We start from the raw sequence: 23057 nt of genomic DNA, 5'->3' as shown, positions 1-23057 counted from the left end.
CTAGTATTATCTTTCAGTAGCCTAATAAACATTTCATATTCTTACCCCATAGACTACATTCCCGACGAAAACGAATCTAGTCAATTGAGATTTATCGGAATCATTTCAGCTTTGGTTTGTTTGATGTGAACCCTTTTGTTATGAAAGAATGAGTGGAACTTGCCTTCAAAACTGGGTTGGTTTACTATCAACCTCATATAGACTACATTCAGAGCCAAGAGTTGTTCCTCTCCAGCTTTAGTTTCACACAACAGCCTGGGGGTTTGGTGGAGGGCAATCAGTGAGGCAACAACTCGAGTCATTTATAACGTTTTGTTAATGGTGGATTAAAACACAAGGACAAATCAGACGTCCGTTTTCACAAATCCCACCTCTGTTTGAATCCCACCAAAACATATATGGCAAAACTTGTAAAATCCATGTAAATCATATCTTTCGTCTAGCAAAGGCATAAAGCAAATCTATATGCTTTGCTATATCGCTAATGGATGCTATTAAAGCAGGTACCATGTTTTCTACCATTTATCCCTAAAAAAACAACAACAACAACAACACGCACAAACACACACACGCACACGCACACGCACAGTTATTGAGGCATCAATTGAGACCAGTTTTTGAGGCATCAATTGACCACATGTCCTCCCTCTTAGAGGCCCTTAGCTTTGGAGAGAATAGCGCCTCGTAGTGGCTGAGCATGGTGTTGGTGATTCAGAGCAAAATGTCCGGCTGTTTCTACGCCCCATGCGAATGCATTTTTCCATTCATCGATCCATTTCTTCCTTCTCAAGGTGATACTCATTGTGTTGATCGAAGTTCTTCAAGACCTTCCCCAATCATGGATGTTAAAAGCGACAACGCCAGCCAGTGTCGTGTAATATCTTAACCTACATTTGTTTTTACCGGTACGCTAATCTTATAATATGGTTTGACAATTTCTCCATCTAGCCCATTATGGCTCCTTAAATGGATAGACTGCTTGCGTTCGTGACAACAGTTTGTGTGGCATTATTTGACATGTTCAGTTACATCTCGATAAGTTGTGTGTTGTAGGCCTACTACAGACTACATAAATATGCGCTGTACGTTGGCTTTTTGCGGACACTGCATTGTTTGCTTGTCATATTTATTGGGCGGCGCACCGTCTTACCTTTTATCCGCAGTTACCGAGTCACACATAGCTCCGTTTTGACCATGTCTTGGTATTGGAAGCTTCCTTTCTTTCGGGCACACCAAGGCCCGGATCACTTGTAGTCTATAATTAATTGTTTTATGTGAAACTGTCACTCGAATCTCAAATTGCTTCTTGCCGCCGCAAGCTCTGCATACGCCTGTGCCATCATTTGATGACATGCGCAGCGCTCTAATGCTGTAGGACAGTTGATTTTGATAATGCATGCCTTTTGTTAATCAGGCCCATCATTGGAGTTAAAGCCATATGATGAATGCATTTGTTCATCCATTCATTGACCATATAATACTATTAACTCAGACATAGGGTTGAGTGTACGGGGAAGACCGCTGAGCTCAGAGGCGTCATCTCGTGGTCGTATGGTGACTGCTAATGCGGTCAGCCATTTCACAGAGGAGAGGAGCATATCCCTCTTCTTATTTTAGAAATGAAAAATGTATTTAAGATATAAGATGTTTTCACCAATATGGAACTTACAATTAAAATCGGATTAGCATTATTGTATATTCAATGATGAAAAGACAATTAAAACGTGATTGTCTGCACTGAAATGTCATAACAATAGCCCTCGTTTTACAAAGTTTTTGTATTTATGTGTCTAACCCTTTCATTAAACTGATCGCTTTCGTTACTTTATCTATTGTTAATTCAAGATGTGTAAACTTCATATCAATGTATTACAGTTATGTTACTGTTTTTCATTTAATGTAGGCAGCAATAAATTAAATCTTGAACATCTGACACATAGGGTCTCTTTTCTTTATGTTGATGTTTGTTTGTATTAAATTCCGTTAACATAAACTGTCTTGATTTATCTAACAATCTTTTTTATTGACTTTATGTTGTGCAGTTGACATAAAGGCCTACCATTAACTTAATTGTACACCATTAACTGAAATGTAACTTGGTGTGCCATTCAGTGGTTTTAAAACGCAAGGTGTCAATGTGTGGAATAGGATTTCATGATCATTTAGAGTTGTCATGGCATGATTTATTGGGCCTATAAAAGACAGCCCTGCATACCCTGCTCTTTGATCCCCACACTTAAACTTAGAAACAAACACGTTAAACTCTCATTATTGTGTTGAGTTCACATTTCTCAAAATAATTGATTCAGGCACTTACATTTTTTTAATGCTTTAATTATTCTTTTATTTTTTTTTACCTTATTTACCTTATCGAAATAGTGTCAAGTAGCCTCTTTTTAGCATCTGATTTGTACAAATCAACTAATATTCATAGAGGTCTAAGACAGAGGGTTGGATTGGACAAAGTGTAGACCTGTGAAAGGCTGATAAAAAAGAAAACCATAAAATGTTCACGTGTTTGTTGTGATTGTTTGTCTTACGGTATAAAACAACGACTATTAGGCCTATGGTATTTATCAGTGGTGGATATTGTCCACACACAACAGTAAGGATGCATGCCTAATTGCCTCTCCACACGTCATGTCTTTCCATAAACGTTACAGACATAATGGTACATCACGTAGCACAAGTATTAAAGCCCCACTCGATCATTTTCGCATAGAAGGTCACCGAAATGAATACAATGGAGCTAATACATAATACATTTTCACAATGGCTCTCGATTTCTGTGACTTACCTTCAGTCCACAAGGAGTGACATTCTATGAGAGCAGCATTATTTATTTATTTTTAAATACTTAATTGCATGGATTTGAAGCTATACCAAGGTTTGTTTACAGGATCTGATGTAAACCAAAACATAAAGGATAGAGTCATAGGTCTGAGTCATATACTTAGAAGTCATTTTCATCACAAACAAGGGGTATAATCTTTTTGAAATGTTTTAAAATATTTTACATGGAAAAGTCTCAAAATAGTTCAGTTCAATGAGCAGAACCAGTGATTCAATATAGGAAAATTAAAAATTGGTTTGGAAAAAATAGTTTTACAGATGAAAAAAGTCCTAGATTTGGTTTTAGCCCTTTAGGCCGATATTACAATAGAATAATCATAGCAATACATTATATGTTAACTTTCCAATGTAATTTAAACAACATAATATATTTCTGGTACACAAGTATAGTATTTTGGTAATTATATTCAAACTATGGGCTGCTGCTTAATTATTCATATGTATTTCTATGATGTTTCTTCTCTACAATATATTCAACATGTGTACATTGAACAATAAAGTATTTCAATTGCACATAAGTACATCTGTCATTTTTACTTGCCTTACCTACTAATAACTATTTTATTCATAATGCAAATAGGATCTAATGGAATCACAAAGTATTTGGATATGTTTGTGAATGGATACAAACATATCAGGAATACATTAAATGCAAGCAAGCAGTTCAGTATAAATAGTTATCTTCATCTAATCAAATACCATCTGATTCAAATGCAGTTGCCTCACAGCTGTTTCAATATAAGTATCATAGTATCACTGGATCTACGTAGAGAGGGATATCGAGATTGAGTTGAAGGCAAACCCAACTCATTCAGGAAGATTTATCACTTGGTTGACGTGGCATGCCACTTAGTTTTCATAACAATTCAGTCATCTATGGGAGCATTTTTAATCCAGAGTAGTATTGAGCCAAATGAAAAAAAGGAGAAAGTTAAATGGAAGAGATTACATCTCATGTCTTTGGTAAGAACTGAATTTCAATTCCAAAAGCATGCAAGGGTGGTGGAGTTGAAAGACCTCTGATAGGTCACAGAAACAGGTATACCTATAAATGTGTCTCACTCACGCCACATGAAATGTTTTTTGGATAATGGAAGACATTTTATAGGTAAAAATATATCTGAAATGCCCTTTTATAAAACAGAATCATCTAAGGCCGGTCTCACCGCATCCCACACGTTCTACCACTTGGGTTTTTTCCAACAGAGGCTGCCCCCCTGTGGATGATCAGCAACACTAACACACTTCAACATCTGATACTAGTCCCCACCACCTCTTAACTCCTCATCTGGAACAAATCCCCATGTGGCGATGCAGAAATAATAACAATTCCATCAGGAATACATCATAGACTACGACCATATATAATTCATATATACGACACAAAGTAAGGAAAAAGGACATAATGACGGACAAGGTGGCGCTGTTCAAAAAATTGTAGTTTAATTGTAATGTAGTATTGTAGTCGTTGTTGTTTATTTCCCTTTAAAGGTAAACAATCAGCACATGTCAAGAGGTAGAAATTAACATCAGTTTGAGAGGATATGTTGACACTTGCATTCACACGTACATTCTCACACACACACACACACACACCCGCACGCACAACAAAACTACCCTCGGCAATAGTCGTCCCCAAAACAAAAACCTACAGGATCATTCACACCAATACTGTGTATAGTTAAAATCCTACATGCTGAAATCATTTACTGAACAGCCTCTACAACGCTCTCCAACCATAAATAAATAGTCTTGTGTGTGGGGGGGGAGCCCCCGTTGCAGGCAACCGTGACCTCTGAACTTTCATGACCCCTCCTGATGTCCTCTGCAGCCTTGAACGGTGGCTGATAACCGTAAATAGGAAAAGCCCTATCTGTGAAACGCATGTAACATATTCAAATTGTCGAAATGCATATGGGGACCACAAAACACATGGGGAGTATAATACAGAGGATGACACATGAGCAGGGGAAGGGCTGGGTGGGGAAGCGCTGGGTGGGGAAGTGCTGGGCGCTGGCCTGGGGCTACAGGAGTGAGTAATGGGAGACAGGGGTGGTCCGGTTATCCGGGAGCCCATGCCCAAACAAGCCAGCACACATGGGGGGGGGGGGGGGGGGGGGGAGAGATATGAGAGAACAGCATATGAAACCGGTGAGGCAAGGTTAATCAGTGTGTGAGAAAGAGAGAGAGGCAGGCAGATGAGCGGAGGAGGGGAGAGAAGGGAAGGGAGGAGAAAGACAAGAAAAGCAGGTAAAAAAAAAAAAAAAAAAAAAAATGATTCCGTAAGTGTTCGTGTAACAAGACGGCAAGAGGAAGGAAGGAGTGGGTGTGTAAATGACAAGGATTGAGGGATGGGGCGATGAGGAGGAGGAGGGAGGAGGGAGGGAAAACTGCTTACGAAAGGCTGAGTGAAAAAAAAAAAAAAAAAAAAAAAGAGAGAAAGAAAACAAGGGATAGAGAGACACCCAAGAAGGGCCTGGGAAAGTACAAAAAAACCGAGGGCTGGTCCTTCTTTATTTGACCCAGGAGATGCTGAGGCAGCGCGCGATGAAGGCGTAGGTGTCTGCCACCTCCTGGATGACCTTGCTGGTGGGCTTGCCGGCGCCGTGGCCTGACTTGGTGTCCACGTGGATGAACAGGGGGTTGCTCTGCTTGGTCCAGCGGCCCACCACGTGCTGCAGGGTGGCGATGTACTTCAGGGAGTGCAGGGGCACCACACGGTCGTCGTGATCGCCCGTCAGGAGGAGGACCGAGGGGTACTGGACCCCCTCTCCCTCGGGGATGCGGATGTTGTGCAGAGGAGAGTACCTGGGGGGAGGGGGGTAGATATGGGTGAGGCATTACACACACACACACACACACACACACACAGTTTTAACAACGCTAAGGTTGTGGGTTTGATTCCTGCTGGGACCATATATACTGAAAAATGTACGCACTCACTGCAACGTAAGTCACTTTGGATAAAGGCATATATTATTATAAGCTAAATGGCATATATTATTATTAGATTATTACACACACACAAAACTCCTGGTGGCATGGTAGCACACGCGCACACACACACAACACTGACAAGGGATGGGTCCGGCCCAAGTTTTGTTGACGTGTCCTAGGATCGATGAATTGGTTCGTCGATCACACACCGCAGGGCTTAAACAACCTCGCTTGTTTTTTGAAGCATGACAGCTTGACTGGCCAGGAGTGATTTGATATTGAACGGTGAGTGAATGAAAGAGCAGGGTCCTGCTGCTGTCGGACAGAACGATGACCAACGACGCCCGTGATCTCACAGACTAGTGGCTTGCTCCGGCTGTGCCACCGAGTGAAGGAATTCTTTTTATTGTATTTTTAATATGATCACCTATTTTTTAAATCTACTTGGACCCCCCCCCCTCCCCATCGATTCATCTCACTCATCCCTATTACTGCACAGGCGCACACGTTGACACCCATACCAACACAGATTGACACAGTAATATCTCGTCTGTGGACACCGGGGTCGAATGAAGGAACGCCTACTTGATGAGCCAGTCAAACTGGTCCTTGATCTCGGCGCAGCCGAAGTCGGTGGTCCAGGCGTGGCCGATGGTGAACTTGTGGAACTTGAGCATGTCCATGACGCCCACCTGGGCCACGGCACAACCAAACAGCTCCGGTCGCTGGTTCACACACGCCGCTGAGACAGAGAGAAGAGACAGAGAGATGAGAGACAGAGAGAGACAGAGATGAGAGAGACAGATGAGAGAGACACAGAGAGAGAGAGAGACAGAGAGAGAGAGAGACAGAGAGAGAGACAGAGACGTGATGACGTCATGGGTACAGGCCGTACCTACGAGCAAGCCCCCGTTGGAACCTCCGTTGATGGTGAGCTTGGAGCTGGAGGAGTAGCCCTCCTTTATGAGGTACTCAGCTGCACAGTGGAAGTCTGTGAAGCAGTTCTGCTTGTTCCCCAGCATGCCCGCTAGTGGACACACACACACACACACACACACACACACACACACACACACACACACACACACACACACACACACACACACACACACACACACACACACGCAGGTGAGCATTTCTGAGTGAAACAGGAGGAACTAAGCTGAGAGAATGAATATAACTGTGTGTGTGTGTGTGTGTGTTACCTTTGTGCCAGGTCTCTCCATACTCTCCTCCTCCTCTGATGTTGGCCACTGCCAAGACTCCGCCCATGTGTCTCACAAATATGAGTCTCGATACACTGTCAATCAAAATGTACAACACTTAATACAGTAGCACAACGTACGAGGCCGAGACATGATAGCCTCGAAGGGGAACTTTACCCCAAATGCATTTTTTTCAATCCACGATGACACTCAAAATATCATCATTTCGTGCGCAGCCGCATCATAGCTATCGAAACGCGAGGTCTGTGTTTACTTCCTAAAAAAAAAATTCTAATACCGCGTTAAAAACGAATGAATTTATGGTGAATGTGTCTACTATTAACTAATGAACACACCAAATCCACTGGATTACAGGGTAAAAGTTCCACTTCAACCAAATTAATCTAATCGGTGTGTATTCTGTGAGGCACATTGGTACAGACCGACAGACAGACAGACAGACAGACAGACAGACAGACAGACAGACCGACATCCCTCCTGCCGTTACCTGTAGCTGGGTGTGATGGAGATATTGAACCCTCCGTATCCGTAAAGGAAGGCAGGGTGGGACCCGTCCAGTTTGATGCCCTTCTTATGGACTATGAACATGGGGATCTCAGTGCCGTCCTTACTGGGGTAGAATACCTGGACAACACATTCATATAGACGTACACAGGGGGGTGGGGGGGGGGGGGGGTGGGTTCATTGAGGTGATGACGCGCACGCACACACACACTAATATGGGACGACTGCGAGGTTTCTTACCTGAGTGGTCTGGTAATCGGAGGGGTCAAAGCCTTTGACGGTGACCTCCCGGAACACGTGGGGCTGCAGGGGCTCCTTGGTCAGGTCACAGTGGTAGATGATCGCTGGGAGGACGAGGGGGGAGAGACGACACAGCAGCAAGTCATTACAGTCTCATCTCATCACCTGGATTTAAACAGTCTCCCTGAAATGACCCTGCATCACCAAGGGTATGAGGGAGTGTGACTGTATGGAATGGAGAGCTAAGTGACGTGTGAGAGGAAGAGCAGAGAGAGAGAGAGAGAGAGAGAGAGAGAGAGCAGAGAGAGAGAGAGAGCAGAGAGAGAGAGAGAGAGAGAGAGAGAGAGCAGAGAGAGAGAGAGAGAGAGAGAGAGAGAGAGAGAGAGAGAGGAAGAGCAGAGAGAGAGAGAGAGAGAGAGAGAGAGAGAGAGAGAGAGAGAGAGGAAGAGCAGAGAGAGAGAAAGAATGATCTTAGAAGTGAGAGAGAGAGAGTTAAGCGCAGTGCTATACTGCACTGCTTATATTATACTGCACTACTTACTGATCATATATTGCACTACCTGTAAATACTGTTCATTGCACTTTCTGCTATTTTGCACTTCTGGTTAGACGCTAACTGCATTTAGTTGTCTCTGTACTTGTACTCTGCACAATGACAATAAAGTTGAATCTAATCTAATCTAATGTGTGGGGGATACCTGGAGACAGGAAGGAGGTGAAGTAGTAGAAGATCTCAGAGTCTCTCTTGCGTCCCGTGAAGCCCACCACGGAGCCCACGTCCAGGGGGAAGGTCCGCAGCTCCTCCCCCGTGCTCAGGCGGTACATCTTCAACACGTTCTTCACGTCGTGCAGGAAACACACAAACAGGTAGCTGGAGTAGGTACAGGTGGCAAACACTGGAGGAGAGAGAGAGAGAGAGAGCGGAGGGAAGGAGAGAGGGAGCAAGACGAGGAGAGAGAAAGGAAAATAAAAGGAAGGAGGAGGAGGAGGAGGAAGGAGGGTGGAGAATGAAAGGGGAGGGAACAGACAGAGAGAGAAACAATCTAATCCAAAATCCTGTAAATGAATTCGGATGAATTCCATGACAGTTCTGTGTGGTTTGAGTGTGTGTGTGTGAGAGGGGTGTATTGTGACGGCGTCGTGTGTATTTTCCAGCTGGTCGCCTACCGATGACGTCCTTGTCGTGCTGGGGGATGAGGCCCTTCCAGTTGCTCTGGGCTGGCGAGGCAAAGTCCATGTTGATGAGGCGGTAGCGCGGAGCGTCCAGGTTGGTCTTGAAGGTGAACAGGGTGCCCTCGTTGGTCACGTACTCGTACTCGGCGTCAAAGTTGTCAATCAGCTTTACCCACGGCAACAAGCCTCGGAGGAGAGGGGAAGGAGAAACGGGTGTAATTCGGAGAGAGAGCCAGAGAGAGAGATCAACACAGCACACAGTGGTAGGGCACACACCCAACCTCGAGAATGAGGCACTCATTTATTGAGCTGGTTTTGTTGGTGTGAAAGGGGGGAGGGAGGGACGGGGGGACGGGGGGCTACCTGTGATGCCCTCAGGGGTGGCCTCGAGGTCGCAATACCACAGCCGGTTCACGGGGTCACAGCCCTCCCGTATGGACAGCAGCACGTAACGGCCGTCATCTGACACCTGACGACACACGGAGGGAGGGAGGGAGGGAGAGAGAGAGAGAGAGAGAGGAAGAGAGAAAGAAAGAGACTAAATCAATACCGAATCGTCAAGAGAAATTGGTAACAAAAAAAAAAGGTTCTCTCTCAACTAAAAGGACTCCTGGCTGGTGATCAATATGGAAGAGCGATTGAAAAGTCAGTCAGTGTTGATGAGGGTTTTTTTGGGGCGAGTCTGGCGTACCTCAACCCCGCTCATCCACTTGGGGTTGTCAGGGAACTCGGCACACAGACAGTCCTTGGACTGGGGGGTCCCCAGCACGTGGAAGTACAGCTTCTGGTGCAGGTTAGTGGACGTCTCAGTACCTAGGGGAAGGGAGAGGATGGGTAATTCAATGTCCTCGTTTCGGCCCCCTTGTGGCGATGAGAGGAACCTGAATGAATCTACACTTTTTATTTTTAAAATAAAAATAAAAAGATGGATGGCAGGAAAGGGTCGGAGACATAACAGCCACCGGGACGCAGGGTGAGGCTGTCCGGTCCCAATTCCTCTCACCGTCGCTCTTGCCCTCCTGGCTTGGGTAGGAGTTGTAGAAGAGGCCCTTGCCGTCGTGGGTCCAGGACATGCAGCTGAACTTGACCCGCTCCAGACGGTCCTCCAGGGTCACGGCGCCCTCCACGCGCAGGAAGCGCATCTCCACCCAGTCCGAGCCGCTGGCGCTGGTGCCGTACGCCAGGTTCTCGCCGTCCTCCGAGAAGGCGTAACCTGGACGGCGACAGAAGAGCGGTGTTGGAATTGTACGCTATCTGACGGGCCTCTCACCTTACACATAGTGAAAACATCATTCGTATCCAGTACACAACGTCAGACGCTAGGGAAAAGGGGGGGGGGGGGGGGGCCTAGGACCTGTAGCCCTCCAAGGCCAAATTCCATTGCAAGTCTAGAGAGAGAGAGAGAGAGAGAGGGAAAGAGAGATAACCTGCTAGCCTGAAACATCATTTCTTTGTAACATCTAATAAAGTACCCTCTCCAAAAGACGTTGACCTTCAGATTTCTTTATTTCATCTCATTGCAAACTTGAAAACTATTGTGTTGCGGCGGCAGAAATGACAACTACCTGACAGCGTCAAACAGGGAACACGTAACCCCGGTAACACGCATTGACTGTCGACGCAGGACAGCATGACGAAGGGAACCAAATCTGAACATAATGTTAACCAGCACAGAGAATAGTCCCTTCTAATATCAATACTGTTTTTTTTACATCAAAAAGACCATAGTCATACTTACAGGAAAATGATTTGTGGGGGGAAATCTACTCCTCTTTGAACGTAGGGCAATGTCCTTTCTCAAAAGCAGGCCCTCACCTCTTAAAGCAACAGTCCCATCCTCAGAGAAGGTGTTTGGATCCAGGAAGACTGTGGGTTCGGCGTCCAGACTCTCCTGCACGTACATCACACTCTGGTTCTGTAGACCTGTGTTGTAGAAGTGGAAATACCTGCCACGGGGAGGGGATGGGCCTGTGACTAACACAACTACATTACCCAGGCTTCCAAGAGCAACGTCGCCTACTACTTCCTAAAATGATTCAGCTGTATTTGGGGTTGTTTTTAATTCAAACCTCCAGTTTCCCCACTCTCACCTGTTCCCCCTCTTGAAGGGACAGCTGTATTTGGGGTAGTCGTAGAGCTCAGTCATGCGCTCCTTGAACAGGTCTCGCACCTCACAGCGCTCCAGGTATGGCAGTGTCAGCTTGTTCTGCGCATTGACAAAAGCCTGGCAAAACAAAGCAAAGCTCCATCACTTTCGTGACCGCTTATGTACAGAAGGGGGCGCTAGATAGTGTTCTACCTTGAATGTCAATGTTGACTGCTACAGGTATGCTGTCTCCCAAAATGAGTTTACACCCTTTGCCTTTGATTGTAAGAACTAGTTGGCACACATTCCATGATAATCGATACCTCTTTTAACGTAAATGTACGTTCTACAAGTATGCAACTACATTAAAAAAAAACTAAAAACGATTTCGACAGTTACATATTGCAAGAACATCTGTCGCTATCTGAGAAATTCCAGAGCTGAACATCAATGATCCATTCATCACATATTGGACCTAGAGCTCAAAACAGTACGTTGGTTAGTTATAGCACGTTGTGGTTGGGATGTTCCCAATCCCTGTGAAAGGTGGGACACCTGCAAAGATGCTGAAAAGCAGCCTTCAGTATTTTGGGGCAGAATGACGGGTGGGCGTATTACCTGGGTCTTCTCACTGTCGGGGTCCTCCAACCAGCTGTATGGGTCGGGGATCTTTTGCCCATGGTAGACATCAACCTAACACATAATAAGCCAGTGAATATTGTTACCGAAACGAGCGGAGCAGCACTTGAACGTTGCGCTAGCTAGTTACATTCACGTGCTATGAGGTAGCTAGCTAGCTGCTGAGACAAAGCCAAAAGGCAACAGTGCCAATGGGCAAAAAAAACCCACAGCTAGCTCATTCATTTGACAGTGCTAGCTGGCTAGCCACTGCCAGCTAGCTAGCTAATAGCTGCGACCACTCCAAGCTAGTTTGATGTATTTATTCATTTTCATAACATATCATTTGCCTTTTCACTGTTCAACATTGGTCCAAAGACTAACTAACGAGCAAGATGTAAGGATGATCAGCAAAGCGGCTAGCTCTATAGGCTAGCCATACTAGCAAGCACACACCCAGTTCACTTCAAAGAACTGGCTAGCTTAGCGGCATGATGATGAAGCAACCTACCGGTAAGCTAGCTACTTACAACTGACTCGTCACGGTAAGCTTGTGGGTACTGGAAAGACATTTTAGGAGTAACTGTTCGGCAATTCCGGATCACGAAAAGTGGTGTCAAAGATTGGAGGAATGGTTTTGAGATGACTTTCTGAAGCCGACCTAACATCAACTTAGACGCTGGACTTTTTTTGCCAGAAAGGATTTGCTTTTGTCCCACACAATCCAAAGAATCACCTCAAGACGACATCGCACGGTGGCTGCAGGAGCAACTGCATTTTGAGAGCGCCCTCTGTGGGTTGAACACAACAACTATGGGCTTAATCTTCAACCTTGTACATATTATGTGTATAAATATGGATAGATGGAAGGGAAGAAATGATCTTTGAAAAGTTTTCAATTGTTAAAAGCCCTCGCTGAAGAGACACCGAACGTCAACACTAATGTCCCTGTGTCCTCCTGTGCCTTCTCTTCTCACTCCCCTCCCCCTGTCCAGTCAGGGGTTATCAGTGTCATCAGGGAAAGTCCATCACCACCTCCATTTATCCCAGGGAAGAGAGGAGGGTCAGTCCATCCTTCATCCCACCCTCCCTTCTTTCTTCCTCAACTATCTCTTCCCCCTCCTCTTCCTCCTTCTATCCTTGTCATCTATCAACCCCCATCTGACCATCGATCTCCACATTACCTCATCCTGTTTCTTTTACTCAGATAATGTGTGTGTGTGCGTGCGCGCGCGCGTGCGTGTGCGCGTGCGTGCGTGCGCAATCCATTATCATAGCCTTGGAGAATGGATATCATATTCAGTACACTATATTGAAAAATTGAAGTGTCACGTAGGTTCAGTGAGGCACGGTAGGGGAACGCAGCAGGCCATTCAGGACGGACAGCTGTTTCATATCATGCAGATCATGTCCCATGTCATGGGACAGGCTAGAAGAGGCCAGTCATGTTTAGACTCCATCATAGCTGAGCAGTTGTCACGCTGGCTTTCATTGAGTTCTCCCACCATCACCCCAGCTTTCCACCTGCAGGCTTAGCCTACCTACGGGGGGTTTGAGTTCATGACCATCCCTGCTATGTTCTTTTTGTTTCTTTCTTCATATATTGTATTCAATATTGTTCAGTAGCGGGGGGGTTAGAAGTTATGGGCTCCCCGCTTGTATATTATTTGGACATAATGTTGTCTAATTCAACGGGAAGCTATATTCAGAGTTGGAACCATCCTTTACGCCAAATCTATTGACATATTCAATAAACAAAAATTTGACATTTACGCTTAAGTGCCCTGACTGAACAGTGGATAAACATTCAAGGGGCCTTGTGTGTCTGGTTGTGACACCATTAGAATGTGGCTTTTCTTCATTCTGCAGATAAGGTGTAGATAAGGCAGGTTTAATTACACCCTGGACGTTTGGTTTTAAATAGCACATTGTTTGGATACCGTTGTAGATCAAAGCCGTTTAAAGGGCTTCGAGCAATGACAAAATGGTGGGGTGGGGAAAAAAGTAGAGTCTCTCCAGAGTTCAAAATGTAAAGAACATTATTGATCATTTGACTGACATTCACTCACGGTGGAATGCACAGTGAAAGTGGAGAGAGAGAAGGATGTACAGGTGAAAGGCAAGTGTTCCAATAAACACGGGACTTTTCACCTGCAGTGTTTAGGATTTGTGGCTGTGGGCCGCAGTCAGAGATGCACCCATAGGCGTCACGGGTGGTTTTGTTCCCTGTTTTGGGTTCTTACATTCCTCGCTAAGAGGTCGGCCTTCTCCTTCCTGATTGGTCCAATGCGGAGAGGAGGTGTCTGAGGTATTTGTGTTTGGTTGTTTCGGATCGTTGGATTTTCTTCACTTACGGAGGGGCTGTTTCTACCTCCTGGGATGTCAGACCCCCAACCCCCAACCTCCTTCCTCGGCTCCCCCTATCCTTCTTCCCCTCTTTGACCTCATGTCAGGAATACCCTCCTCCACAAAGGGGATCTCTTCCTGTTTGCTTATGTCACCCTTCGCTACGGGTCAAAGAGCCATTGTCCCCCCCTGCCGTCTCTGTTTTATCTAAGAGGGAATGTTTGTGTGTAAGAAAAAGTGTGAGGTTTGTGCGTATGCATGAGAGAGAACGTTTATGTGTGCTTGTTTATGCATGCTAGTCAGAGAGAGAGTTTATGTTTGTGTCTAGGGGAGTGGGAGAGATACACACACACACACACACACACACACACACATACACACACACGATTGAGTGGTCATGTACCACCTTCTCCATTGTCCAGACCTCAAGGTCAACAGTGACCCGTACACCCCAACAGGAAGCACCTGTCAGTCTCTCTTGTGAGGGTGACTAGAAGGATGACCACCTGCCTTCTTCAAGGCAGAAGGTGACTACAGGGTCAACTCAAACATAAATCTCAGGGTTTTCGTTGTCCTGGTTGAGTGACCAATATGACTCACTCACTCTTTTGTACAGGCGTCAACGTTTATTCATCCCATTGCATCCCGTTCCCTGTGAGTTGCAGCTGCAATGTTGGCTGTTAACAGTTCTTGTGACTGGTCATACCTTATCTTATCATTGACAACCATCATAACATGTTGCTCTCCTATAAGGAGATCACAAAATTCGTGTGAAGGAATGTTCCTGATATCAGATATACCATATCGTCAGCAGCTGGAACCAGACTAGTAACTACTGCCTTACACATTGCTGTCTATCAGCTTTCTGCTGGTGTAAGAGTCGTTGTTGTGTGAGGGGTCTGACAAACTGACAAAACCACAGCTGAGAACAAAGAACAATGCTCTTTAAAAAGGAGACCACAACCAATGTTTCCTGCTCTTGTTCAGGTGTCATTCGCGAGGGGCGGAATAATAGAGTAATAGGGTCTGCCTCCACTGTCCTGTGTGATGTCGAGGTCCGTCAAAGCGACGTGTCCTCTCAGATGTCCACAGACAACAGGATGTTATTGAGAAATCCAGCCAAGGAAATTACAGTGCAGGGCAAGGACCATGATTGGTGTGCAAATTACAGGAAGTGTAAGATGTGTTGTCATCATCCGTGTGTTTGACTCACTAGGTACAACTAGGCTAATTCTTTTTTTTAAAGTCCCGATCTCATTGGTGCCTATGTAAAAGATAAAGATAAAAGCCTAATCCTGTACTAAAAAAAACATTTTCAATAGAAAATCTCCATTAAAGATGCATTTCTGTCTAGGATTAGTCTTAATCTGCGTCTGTGACACTGGCTCACAGTGAATAACACTCCGACTTAAATGATGCTGAAAGCATCTCACACTGCTCTGAACGTAAGGGAGTCCAGTCAACAAGGTCAACAAGTCCACCGCCATTGCTTTGTGTTTTGACTCCATCTATTTCTTTTTGTGACCACATTTTCATATCCCATCAGCATTAGGCTCTCTCGGAAGAAAGACAAGATTAGTGCTTGTCATTCTTCCTGAGGAGATGGGGAGGTTTGTTTCATGGTGTTGAAAAAATAAAAAGGGTGCACTCAGGTTCCCATCATGCATATGTGGTGAGAGAGGTAAGGAGAAAGGGACAGCTTAGAGTAAACACAGCGCCACAGGGTAAAGACTCAAAGTGTCTATGAAAACTTGCTGCTCGTGTTTATGAGAACGGTTCGACAGGTTACAGAGCAACACGGTACAGGTAAGGCAGGTGCACTGATGACACACTTGGAGAAGCGATATTTTATCTCCCATCTGAAACAGGCAGCAGAAGAATGAGAATGTTCAGTATCTGTAGGATCATTACGTGTCCCATCATGACTTTTGTCTGTGTGTTCTTTTCCCGTATCCAGTAGACACTGCAGTTAGAACTGAAGTTCCACCAAAGCGTACTTCCATGTCGTTCGCCGGAGCTGTGCAACCCAAATAAAACATCTGAGGATCCTTTCTTGTCCCAATGAGACACTCAACAAGAGAACAAAGCTGACCGCTGCGGCCAAAATTGACACCTTGACCCCAGCAGAAGTACCATGGTAGTGTGTGATCATGTCGGCCAGGTCTGTTTGGTCTGTGTCTGTCTAGAAAAAAAACGGGACTGAACAACAACAACAACAACAACAACAACAACAACAACAACAACATCAGATCCCTCTCTCCGTCCTGTCATTACCCCTCTCTCAGGGTGTGTCCATCATCCCCCCCCTCTCCACACCCTCTGCCCAGACTCCTCTCAGGGCTTCTTCTCCTTTCTTCTCCTTTGTCTTTGAAAAGCAGACTCTCCCTCGCTTTGTCTTGGGTCGTCAGATCAGGGAAGGAATGAGAGAGTGAGAGAGTATGAGTGTATTGGTTGCGTGCAGACGGATATTACCTTTTTAAAGCAAAACAAATATGCGTGTGTTGCCCTGTAATTTGCTGTTGACATGTGCACTTTACAGTGAGGCTCAGGGACGGCGGTAATGACTGGGGCAGGTAGCACTGGAGACAGGTTTGGCTGTCTGAGTGGCCGAAGACTAGAGCCTGGAGAAAGAAAGAGAGGGGGGGGAGAGAGAGAGAGAGAGAGAGAGAGAGAGAGAGAGAGAGAGAGAGAGAGTGGGGGGGGAGAGAGAGAGAGAGAGAGAGAGAGAGAGAAAGAGAGAGGGAAATGGTGACACAGACCAAGAGACGCAGACAGACACTATGGCACCTGATGATGTTGTCACTAAGCGGCTGTAAAATTCCCCTTTTAATAGACCATTCCTAAACAGTATACTCATGAATGGAAACCACACGCAATCACCGAATATTTACGGTTCTTGTCCTCTTGTCCAGTCAGCAACCCACAACCAGTTAGTCTATAAACCGTCATGTCTTACTGTTATTAGGATGTTTATTCAATGGGTGAATACACAGCTGTCTAACAGAAATGTCCATTCAGAAAAATAGTTATTTTCAATCTTTAGGGCTCTCTCCTTTTGTCCGCTGCCTTAATGGAGTTATCAATGAGAGATCCCTGTCAGTGTCATTTACTGCACAGTAAGGGAAAGATATGACACAGAAGCCTACACACGGACCTACGTGCACACACACACACACACACACACACACACACACACACACACACACTCACACACTCACACACACACACACACACACACACACACACACACACACACACACACACACTTAATATGGTTCACCTCTGCAGGGTCATGGCTGGGCCTGAAGAGGTGAAGCTATTTAGAGTGGTCCTCCCTGTCTGTGGCTGTCAGAGAAACTCTAGCCCAGTGTCAGAGTGTGACAGTGAAGATCAGGTTCACTGCTGTTTGTTCAGCGGCCACACCGAGATATGGCAGGAATCTGAGACGCATGAGGCTCTACACACAGAGAGAGAGAGAGAGAGTTGACAGTTGAGTTATTACCCATAATTTTCATACCTGCCATTATTATTTAGATAGTATAGATCTTCATTCCCTCTACCAAATGAAGGGCCGTCTTAGTTTCTTGTCCACGTATATGAGTGAAATTTGTCCATTAGATTGCCGTGGCTGATGACATCCATTATCATGTTTATGCACAACGGATTGTTTATCAGTGTGTGTGTGTGTGTGTCTCTGTCTATGTGTCTGTGTGTCATTCTCTCTGTGTGTCATCCATTATCATGTTTATGCACAACAACGGGTTGTTTATTAGTGTGTGTGTGTCTGTGTGTGTGTGTGTGTGTCTGTGTGTGTGTGTGTGTGTGTGTGTGTCTCTCTCTCTCTCTCTCTCTCTGTGTCTGTGTGTCTGTGTGCGTGTTCAAGTGTGCGTGTCTGTGTGTGTGTGTCTGTGTGTGTGTCTCTCTCTCTCTCTCTCTGTGTCTGTGTGTCTGTGTGCGTGTTCAAGTGTGCGTGGTTGAGTGTGTGTGTCCTTCCCGGAAGGTCCGCCTCACCGCTTGTCACAGTCTCAGTAATCAAGAGGGAGACCAAACAATGTGAGGAGCCTCTTAAAGCAGTGGAGACACGTCCCTTCTGAGGGTCCCATACTGCACCTCCTCCACTGTCAGTTACAGTCACAGTGTCCGCTCGGGTCTGGGTGGAGGGTCTGGAAGGACCTGTATGGGAAAGCGGGCCTCATCTGTAGATTAAAGAGACAGGACTTATCCAGATATCCTCCCGATATGTGAATATATAAAACGATGTATTCATACCGTAATAACATAAGCAGGTAAAGTGTCTTGGTACATAGGACTTGCTAACTCGTCTGCAGTAAATCACATCAAGAACTCTATGTGTGTACTCAAGCAGAAACGCATTCAACGCCTGTTACAGGAAGTATTGAATCAGACGACAGGGTATGACTCCGGCGGGGTTGATGCAAGTATTGTTTGTAAATCGTTGGAATTAGAAGACAAACAAATCAAGGAGGTGGCTGAAAGGGAAACAAGGGGAAACAAGACGCAATTCCCATGAAGCAACGTTCTTACTTCGGAATCTTGCATAGATTTCCTGACATTGGTTGTTCATTCTGTGAGTCCAGATTGCAATCAGATGTGTGTCATGTGTGCGTGCGAAGGGAAAGGGCGGACTGCATACACCAGTAAATGTGTGTTGAATTAGACAACGCCTTCACCTGAATGAAGGTCGAAATCAACCTTCTGGCTACAGGTCTCATCTCATCTTGTTTGGTCGGTCAGGTACAGTAGCGGTGTGTCTTGGTCAGGGTGGGTGGTATCACCAGTGTTTCTGTAAGACAGATGTTCTAGAGTGTTCCAGCATTCCTCTCACACTGAAAACACAATAATAACCATCACCCTGTCAACAAGGGATCATCTAGAGGGAGGGGGAGGAGGGGGAGGAGGAGGCTGGCGTTCAGACCTGATGAAATTAATGGGAAGAAAAGATGGTGAGAGAGAGTTATTTTGGGACAAGAAAAGTCCTTAATCCATCATCTAATCATGTACAGGATAGATAGAACCCTGAGGGGGACTTGAGAGATAGATGCATTGGTGTATAGACAGAAGGAGAGAGAGAGAGAGAGAGAGAGAGAGAGAGAGAGAGAGAGAGAGAAAGCGCGGATGACAGGGAGGGAGGGGACTGTGATCGATGGATGGGTTGACAGAATGTGGAATATTTTTCCTGGAGTGGGCCATAAAACAGTTAGAGAGACGGAGGAGGACAGTAGTTCTGAAATGAGTCGTAAAAGTGTTTTTAAGGAGACCTCTTAACAATGACTGCATGACTATAGTCCCCAGCTGTGGCTTGTTGGTGACAGAGGGGGCGGTATGTCTTTGGTTCACCCTGTGAGAAAATGTCCCTAGGCAAGTACAGACGCAATCGCCGAAATTACAGGGCTACGGGTGTAGTACAGCCATTTACAGAGGCCCCAAAGGCGTCCCGGCGTTTGCTTGTATGCGAGAGGGACCATCCACTATGGGAACTCTGGGGAGCCACGGGTTCATGACTTGAGGTCTGTCTCACTCCAAGTGGATGATTTGATGGAGAATCTTGTTTGATTTCATGAATACATGTCATCTACAGTTGCGTTGTGTCAATGTTATTGTCACTTTCGTTATCATTCAGCAAGGGTGTGCTTTTTCTATGACAACTGTTACCAACAGTAACTGTTGAGAAATGACACATTCCAATGATGACAAGGAGGCAGGACACACAGTTCTGTACTACTTACCTCTTGGTCTTTCATCTCAATGTCTGTCAGTCTAAGAATGTAAGAACAGGATGTCATATTGAAATGTACGGGATGTCATATTGAAATACTAGGCTGGCACCGATACAAAGACACGAGACACACACCTACACACTCTTTCATTACTTACAGACGGTCAAGTAAGTAAGACCAACACACACACACGCACGCACACACACACACACACACACACACACACACACACACACACACACACACACACACACACACACACAGATGCGCATGCACACGCACACGCACGCACACACACACATACACACACACACACACACACACACACACACACACACACACAGATGCGCACGCACACGCACACCCATAAACACACTACACATTTGTAGTTGTGGTGAATGTAATCTCAGGATAGATAAATCTCCTCTATTCAAAGCAAATGTCTGTGCCAGTCACATGATGACTCATACAGTGTGTGTGAGTAGTAAATGTCATGTGACGTGTGTGTTCATGTGGGAGGGGGGACGGGGGAAGGGAAGGAGGGGAGAGCTCAGCAGAATGTAATGGATGAGATGTCTGAGGGGGTGAGAGGGGAGAAGTGGACTCTAAATTACACGGCGCTTCTTGTCGACGGCGATAATTACTACCTAGGTCAGGTGTGATGAGTAAAGCAGGATACAGGACAGGAACGACGTGGGCGTAAAAACACACCAAACAATTCTCCCTGCAGATATGAGTGGATGTGAAGGAGACACAGAGAGAAATAGTGTCTCTCTCTGTGTGTGTGTGTGTGTGTGTGTGTGTGTGTGTGTGTGTGTGTGTGTGTGTGTGTGTGTGTGTGTGTGTGTGTGTGTGTGTGTGTCAGACAAGTGACTGTGGAGGTATGCACCCAACCTGACAGAATTATCTCAGGGGGGGTTTCAGGGTGTATTATTTTCTTATTTTCTTGGACAGTGGAGAAAGTTAATAAGGATAGAATCACACACACACACACACACACACACACACACACACACACACACACACACACACACACACACACACACACATACACACACACACACACACCTTCTCTTTCTCCGCAGCGTTGCGTGGAGCGTGGCGGGCGCGTGGAGGGTAATTCCTCTAATTCAGCCTGTTCTGTGGGAGCCGGCTGGCGACCTGCCAAGTCAAACGTTTCCTCCGGAGAAGAGAACAGTGGCAGAACACAACACCACTCCAGGCAAGGGTTGAGAGGGCTACCCTGAAACTTCACACAACACAACTCTCCCCCGCAGCGCTCCAAACACTGGACCCGATACCACAGGTCATGTGTTTTTTGTCAGGGCGCTCTCACGCCATGTGATCTCGATACCCACCAGGGGTAAGGAAACATCACGTTATTTTACTGACAATGACTAATATTGCAGCCATCGAGTACACAGGATGTCGATGACATGAACAATGATGCTCTGTGCTGCTCACTACTTGCACGTACTTGGGGTGGGGTGTGTATGGGGGGGGGGGGCTGTGTACGGTAGATGTCAGTCAAACGGCAATACTTAACGGGTACAATAACGTTATTTCAGACCGCAGCTGTCGGGGTGGGGGGGGGGGGGGGGTGTATCCGATTTCCTCACATTCATTCAAGCTTTATTTTGGTCTTCAACTCGAGAATGTGCTTTAGCTTCATGTGCGCCGGGGACGAGGCAGGTGACATCCAAGGCACACACACACACACACACACACACACACACACACACACACACACACACACACACACACACACACACACACACACACACGGTGTAATATGCTAGACTACAGATGTACATTCCATGCAGTCTTATCCCATAGATGAGGAGGACCAAAGTCACTTTTATTTTCTTGAAAGGAAACATTTACATTGTCTTACATTGAAATCAGGCGGGTTAGGGTGTGTGTGTGGGGGGGGGGTTCACATGTTACAATTCACATATTTCAAATAACTTTCAAGGCTAGCACCAACCCCCCTTAGCCGTCTTTTCACTTGTCTTACCTTGGGCAACATCAACAACAGAGCTGTGCATTCACAACCAGGAGATGGGGGTGGGGGGGGAGGGGGGGGGGTGGGGGGGTGACAGTCTGACTGTCTGTCAAAGAATGATGAGATCTATCTGTCTGAACCGGAGATATCTGTGTGACGGGCAGCGCGCCTCCTAGAGAAAGCTTTGTTGTTGTTCCTATCAGCTCTGTGTGCCCCCAAGGCAGACACGCAGAGTGAACGAGAGATGAACAGATCACTGCCCCCTAAGGAGGAGTCACAGAGGAGGGAGGAAGGGGGGGGGAGGAGGAGGAGGAGGAGGAGGAAGGAGAGGGCAGGCTCACACACCCACCCTCCCTCCCTCCCTCCCTCCCTCCCTCCCTCCCTCCGTCCGTCCTCCATGAGTGAGAGAGTGAGCTACTCTCACACATACACGTTCAGTTTGTCATTCAGGCTCAGGTACACCACAGGATACAGAGGTCCTCTCAGAGAGAGAGAGAGAGAGAGAGAGAGAGAGAGATACTATACAGAGAGAGACAGAGAGAGAGAGACAGAGAGAGGGTGAAAGACAAGGAGAGACACCAGTTGCACAGAGACACTCAGACACAAGGTTGACACAAGAGGAGGGCACAGATCTAACATCCCTTATGTGTGGTTCTTCACAAGGCTTCACAGTAAGTACTGCAACATCTTTCTTATCTCCTTATTCTGCTAACGTAGTGGTGGTGGTGGTGGTGGGGTATCTGAGTTCTTTCTATGAGAACCTGTCTAAGTTAGGGTTTCACGCAAGTTTTGCAAGTCTGCTGTTTTCACACTTGGAACAGATTTCATGCGCCGATCCTCCCATAGTTCTTCTTTTGGGTGATTAAGCGTGAAGTGGTAGTGACTTTTGTGATATTTTTTTTTTAAAAGTCGGCATTTACATTTTCTCTTGTGGCCACAGCTGTGTGTGTTTGACTCAACGTATCGATTTCAGAGTGTATTTTCTGCAGTGTCACAGATTTCCATAGATTCAGAGTGAGTTGTCACGCTTGTGACAGTCATACCAGCTGCGGTGACGCTGACAGAAGAGACGCAGCGAACTGCAAAGCATTTCTGATGAATGTGGCTACAGGATTCCATACGAACCCAGGCATTTACTCAGACAGAGAATGTAACTCAAACAGAATGACTGTTTCATCATCCAGCATGATGATTTTTTTTTTCTTCTCTTCGGTGTGAATTGTTGCTGTGATGTGATGTTCATCCATACCAGTGTGGTTCATCTCTCGGTGTGGTGTATTTCAGCGACTTTGGGGGTTGGGGACTGACATTTGTAAAGGTTATGAAAGTGA

General features: G+C 45.9%; 2 protein-coding genes across 3 annotated transcripts in view; one reads left to right on the top strand and one right to left on the bottom strand.

Annotated features, from left to right (window-relative positions):
* Positions 1-4274: 4274 nt before the first annotated feature.
* Positions 4275-12314, bottom strand: prep (prolyl endopeptidase). Of its 2 annotated transcripts, none has more exons than XM_083688955.1 (15): positions 12168-12314; positions 11638-11712; positions 11024-11157; positions 10749-10879; positions 9937-10146; positions 9625-9746; positions 9297-9402; positions 8928-9119; positions 8459-8656; positions 7761-7864; positions 7504-7640; positions 6996-7090; positions 6686-6817; positions 6376-6532; positions 4275-5661 (listed from the first exon to the last, which is right to left on the bottom strand). In XM_083688955.1, the coding sequence occupies exons 1-15, from the start codon at positions 12303-12305 to the stop codon at positions 5367-5369; spliced, it is 2226 nt and encodes a 741-aa protein (XP_083545081.1). In that variant the 5' UTR covers positions 12306-12314; the 3' UTR covers positions 4275-5366. The 2 variants fall into 2 exon arrangements, with proteins under 2 accessions (XP_083545081.1, XP_083545082.1); XM_083688956.1 differs by having other exon boundaries at positions 12149-12248.
* A 9975-nt stretch (positions 12315-22289) lies between these two features.
* The window catches only part of prdm1c (PR domain containing 1c, with ZNF domain), a 10126-nt gene continuing 9358 nt past the window's right edge, over positions 22290-23057 (top strand). The window contains exon 1 of the mRNA XM_083688329.1: positions 22290-22397. Within this exon, the coding sequence (XP_083544455.1) occupies positions 22371-22397 (27 nt within the window). The 5' untranslated portion in view covers positions 22290-22370. The remainder of the gene's footprint in view (positions 22398-23057) is intronic.

This window comes from Argentina silus, assembly GCF_951799395.1.
Source record: "Argentina silus genome assembly, chromosome: 17".
Classification (NCBI taxonomy): domain Eukaryota; kingdom Metazoa; phylum Chordata; class Actinopteri; order Argentiniformes; family Argentinidae; genus Argentina; species Argentina silus.
The sequence above is the reverse complement of the archived record's forward strand: the minus strand, read 5'-3'. Positions and strand labels throughout refer to the sequence as shown.